The sequence below is a fragment of the Habropoda laboriosa genome, unplaced genomic scaffold, assembly GCF_001263275.1.
Source record: "Habropoda laboriosa isolate 0110345459 unplaced genomic scaffold, ASM126327v1 scaffold87, whole genome shotgun sequence".
NCBI lineage: Eukaryota > Metazoa > Arthropoda > Insecta > Hymenoptera > Apidae > Habropoda > Habropoda laboriosa.
In genome coordinates, this window is record NW_017100209.1 from 1,145,576 (window position 1) to 1,150,226 (window position 4,651).

General features: G+C 35.4%; 1 protein-coding gene across 1 annotated transcript; it reads left to right on the forward strand.

Annotated features, from left to right (window-relative positions):
• Nucleotides 1–1,004: 1,004 nt before the first annotated feature.
• Nucleotides 1,005–4,021, forward strand: LOC108570714 (UPF0183 protein CG7083). The gene is given in 8 exon segments (XM_017932613.1): nt 1,005–1,260; nt 1,771–1,853; nt 1,940–2,167; nt 2,237–2,446; nt 2,529–2,678; nt 2,859–3,037; nt 3,039–3,177; nt 3,335–4,021. Coding segments are annotated over 8 exon segments (1,251 nt in total). The 5' UTR covers nt 1,005–1,196; the 3' UTR covers nt 3,533–4,021.
• Nucleotides 4,022–4,651: the final 630 nt, after the last annotated feature.

Sequence of the window (4,651 nt, forward strand, 5' to 3'; positions counted from 1 at the left end):
ATAAAATTGAAGAAAATGGAATATTTAAATAAAATTTAACGCGCGGGAAATAAAATTAAGGAAAATGAAACAGGAAAATAGAACTGAGGAAAAAATAAAATTGATCCCACGGGAAATGAAATATTTAGGAAAATAGAATCGAGAAGAAAAGCTTGTTAATTAGTGGAATTACTTTATCTCGACAATTCTACTCCAATTTTTTGTCACGTTTGATGATATACGAGTAGCAACGATATTCTTTCGGACCTTCGTAGTATTTATGTAATTGCGTGCAGATTTTTATGGAAAGATAATGCCTGTTGTTCGAAATCAACACGTATCGCCTTACGCCCTCGCGTGGAGAGAAAAAAAATTATACACTTGGTAGTAAATATTTACAAAAACTAACACGTGTCTTGCGAAATCATGGGGTGAATGATTAGCGTAGGATTAATGGAGATAATACCATGTTTATGATACAAATTAATATACAAAAAATAAAAAATTAATAAATCTTTTCTTTCCTTTTAAAATTTTAATCATTTTCATACATCTTTTCGTAAATTAATATTAGCCCCTTGAATAATCAGCAGTAATTTTTCAAAAATAAACTCGCGTAATGCAATTTACCATCGCTGCATAATTGATTTCAATTGATAAAGAAAAATTTGATTATCTAGTTGAAAGATTTTGTTAGAAAGAATTAGTGTCCTTTCATGAGCCGTCGTTATAATGATTTTTCCCAGTGAAAGGGTTAAAAACATCGTGAAAAATAGTAAATACTGAGATAAAAAATTAAAAAATTGAATGAAACAAATATCAATTAAGAAAAAAAGGTTAAAATTCGATCGATACTAAAGGAAGATTCCGCTCGAATATTCGCGGTGATCATTACAGCCGACGGAGGCGCTTGTTTCGCGACATCTTCCGCGCGCGTACTGAAGTTTTTCCTCCAATTACCGCGTTCTTGTACACAGTCGATAGTCTGGTAAAGTTTCACGTAGTCTGCGGTACGTATCAGCTGTTCGGTGACAGTTTGCCAGCCGTGAGAGTAGAGTGTCGAGGTTTATTGTTTGGAAAGCAATATGGCTATCTGGTGATTAGTAACAGTGCGATACGTAGACAAAGGAGCAACGCAGTGCTCATGTTATTTGGAGACGCGTTGCGCGTTCTGTTCTAGTTTTTAATTGAATAAGGAACAAAGGGGATTCGGTAGAATGTTGGAACTCGAGGTGGTGCCCGAAAGATCCCTCGGCTGCGAGCAGTGGGAATTTATTTTAGGCAAGTGACGAAACACCCGCGATGTATCGCGGCTATGCCGTATTACGCGCAATTTTACCACGATCGAATTATTCGAAATAATCGGGAAAATGATTAACCAAACCCGAATCCTCGACTCTCAGCGTTCTAAAGAGACTTATCGATGTTGCTGTCATGTCGCATTCGCACTTCGCTATTTCGTTCTATTTGTAAACACCTCGTTTGACAATCGCGCGTAAACAAAGAAAATGGTGCTTGTTATGAATATTTTGTTCCCTATTATGTAATTGTTTACACGTATTGCCTCACTGAGGAGGCTTTTTGTGGTAGACAGTCAGCTGAAAGGTTGATAATTTAGTAGGATATTGATGTTTGATTGAGATATCACCGTTGAAACAGGTGTATCTTTAATGAAAATTATAGGATTATGTTAAACATCTTGTTTGATATAATGCGTAGTTAGGGAAAACAAAATGATGCATATTGCATTATCTTGAAGAATTATATTTTCTAATAGGGTCATTGTTACAGGTATGCATTTTTCCCAGTCCGTGTCAATAATACAATCTCAAGTGGGCATTATAAGGGGAGTACAAGTACTTTATAGCGATAGTGTGAGTATAGATAATTCGTGGAGATTTAATTAGATTGTTATTGTTCAGCTTTATAGCTTTGCATAATTAATATGTATGTGTTGCAGAATCCTTTAGATGTAGATTTAGTTATAAACTTACCTCATGATGGAGTACGGCTTATATTTGACCCTGTGGTGCAAAGGCTCAAGATAATTGAAATTTACAACATGAAATTAGTTAAACTGAAATACTGTGGTTTGCCGTTCAATTCGCCAGAGGTTTTACCATCCATTGAACAAATTGAGCATTCGTTTGGAGCAACTCATCCGGGTGTTTATGATAGTGATAAACAAGTATGGTATTTCCATCTAAGTGAGAACTTTTTAATACAAATCCGAAGGGTTAAAGACTGTTGTTTCTAGGTATTCGTATTGAACTTTCGAGGACTATCATTTTACTTCCCCATTGATTCAAAGTTCCAACCCGGATATGCACATGGATTAGGGTCGTTGCAATTTCCCAATGGGACATCCCCCCTTGTAGCCAAAACAGCCATTTATGTTGGCAATATGGGTGCTGGAGGCGGAACTGACGAGCACAATTTAAAAGCACCGCCGCCACCTCTGCCGCTTGTAATTATTTTTTGTTGGTGTTCTAATTTAGATTATATACCTATTAAAACAAGATCGGCGCTACATAATCATGTTTTGCTAGGTCTGCTATCATAACAATTTGTATTTAGAAAAAGCAGATGTTATGCGAGACAAAACATGTACGCAAGGTCTCAGATTGCATCTCTTCACCGAAGGTAGCTCGGTAACAAGGGTATTACTGGAGCCGAAGAAGCGCTGCTTAACCAAAGAGGTTACATTTTATAATTTAGTTCGTAGTATAACTTTAGTATAGTCTAAACTTCGTTAGACATAATAAATATATATACTTTAAAGTAAGTAATTTAATAAGGAAGCACTTAGAAATTTTGCTTAACTTGAATTTACTTTCTGCTCTGCTCTCTGTTTTTGTGTACAATATGTACAATTATAGGTGCTATTTGGGGACACTTGTGAAGATGTGCTGAGTGCTTTGGGGGCACCATCTCGAGTGTTTTTCAAAGCTGAGGATAAAATGCGTATTCACAGTCCTCACGCGCACAAACGCGATAAAATAAGACGGTCGGATTTCTTCTATAACTATTTTACCTTAGGACTGGTAAATTTCCACTCTTAATACATTACACACAAATTACCCAGGGCATTATAATTTTAACATGTATCATCGTTGCGAGTTTTCGTTAATTTTTCCTCCAGAAAATAATTCCATTGAATCGGGAAAGCTTATTGATGTTTCCCCTTCTCCAGTTACGGTACGATACACATATCTACGTTTCTTCTATTAAAAATATGTTTATATCTTACTCATAAATAAAACTTACACTTCGAACAAACAACGAGAGTATTGGACGAGTCGGCTGATAAAGTGTTCAAGATTACGACGGTTTTAATGAAGTATTTATTTTTCAGATCACTGCCTATACGAAATGGGATAGAATAAGCGAACAGTTGAAGGCAAGCGCACGACCTGTTATACTGAATCGTGCGTCTTCGACGAACACAATAAACCCATTTGGATGTACGTTCTGTTACGGTATACGCGACGCGATCGTTGAGGTCATGGCGAATCAACACATTGCGAGTGTAACTCTGTACAGAGCGGTGTGACCTTAAATTATTTACACAATATGGTGCATTATAGAGCGCTCATCGACGAGCAACATGAAGGAGCGGCGTTTCGGAATGATGAAAAGAAAACAAAAAAAAAAAACAAAAACAAAAATAGCCAAGTTTTAAATGTCGGTAATTGCATAACAACATCTACTTGAGAAAAGACTGTGCCATGCAAAGAGAAGTGTTGAGAGTTGGAAATGCATGCGAAATCCCTGATGCGGTTTCTTTTTTTTAACACTAACGTTAACGACACATTGAAATGCAAGAATCTTAGATTTAAAAAAAAGGAGAAAACACAAAAAAAAAAAACAAAACAAAAACAATAATAACGTGTGATTATTGAAAAGGCAATGGCGGTATAAAGTTCAGAGAAACCGAGGGATATCATTTTGAATATCACATATTGTTGCTTGTAACGTTTTACATTTTCTTCTCCTTGGGAGTCAAGGAAATAAAACCAAAAAAAGGAGGAAAAAAACACACACACACACACACACACACACACGAGAAAAAGCAAAAAGACGATCAACTAAGAGGTACAAGTGTCTGCAATATTCAATAATATCATATTTAATATACCGTTTTTATCTTTTGGTTATAAGTTTTAAATATATAGTTAAAGAACAAAAGAAAAAAAAGAAAAAACATGGTCTTGCGTGAGCGATCAATATTGTAATATCTGAGCTCGATGATAAAAGAAAAAAAAACAGAAGTAAAAGCATAAAAAAAAAAAGAAGAAAAAGGGAAGTAGTTCCAGAGGATAATAAGAATTTTGATAGTTAACGATAAATCTACGATGATTATAACGACAGTAACGATTAATAACGATAAAAAACATAATAACGTGCTTAGTGCAAGTAAAAGAAAAAGAAAAAAAAAAGAAGATATCTAACTTTGGTAAATGGAAATTTTGTAACGCGTGTTTGAAATAACGAACGAAGAGAAGAGTGGCGAATGACGAGTGCAAAAATGATGTTTTAGATGTATAAATCAACGAGGCGCGCGTAATACATGTACGAATGGCATTCGGTCTATTCGATCCGTGCAGATGTGAACAGTAAAATTGTAAACTACTGTAACCTACTGTAGGTTAAATTTCTTTCAACGACAGAC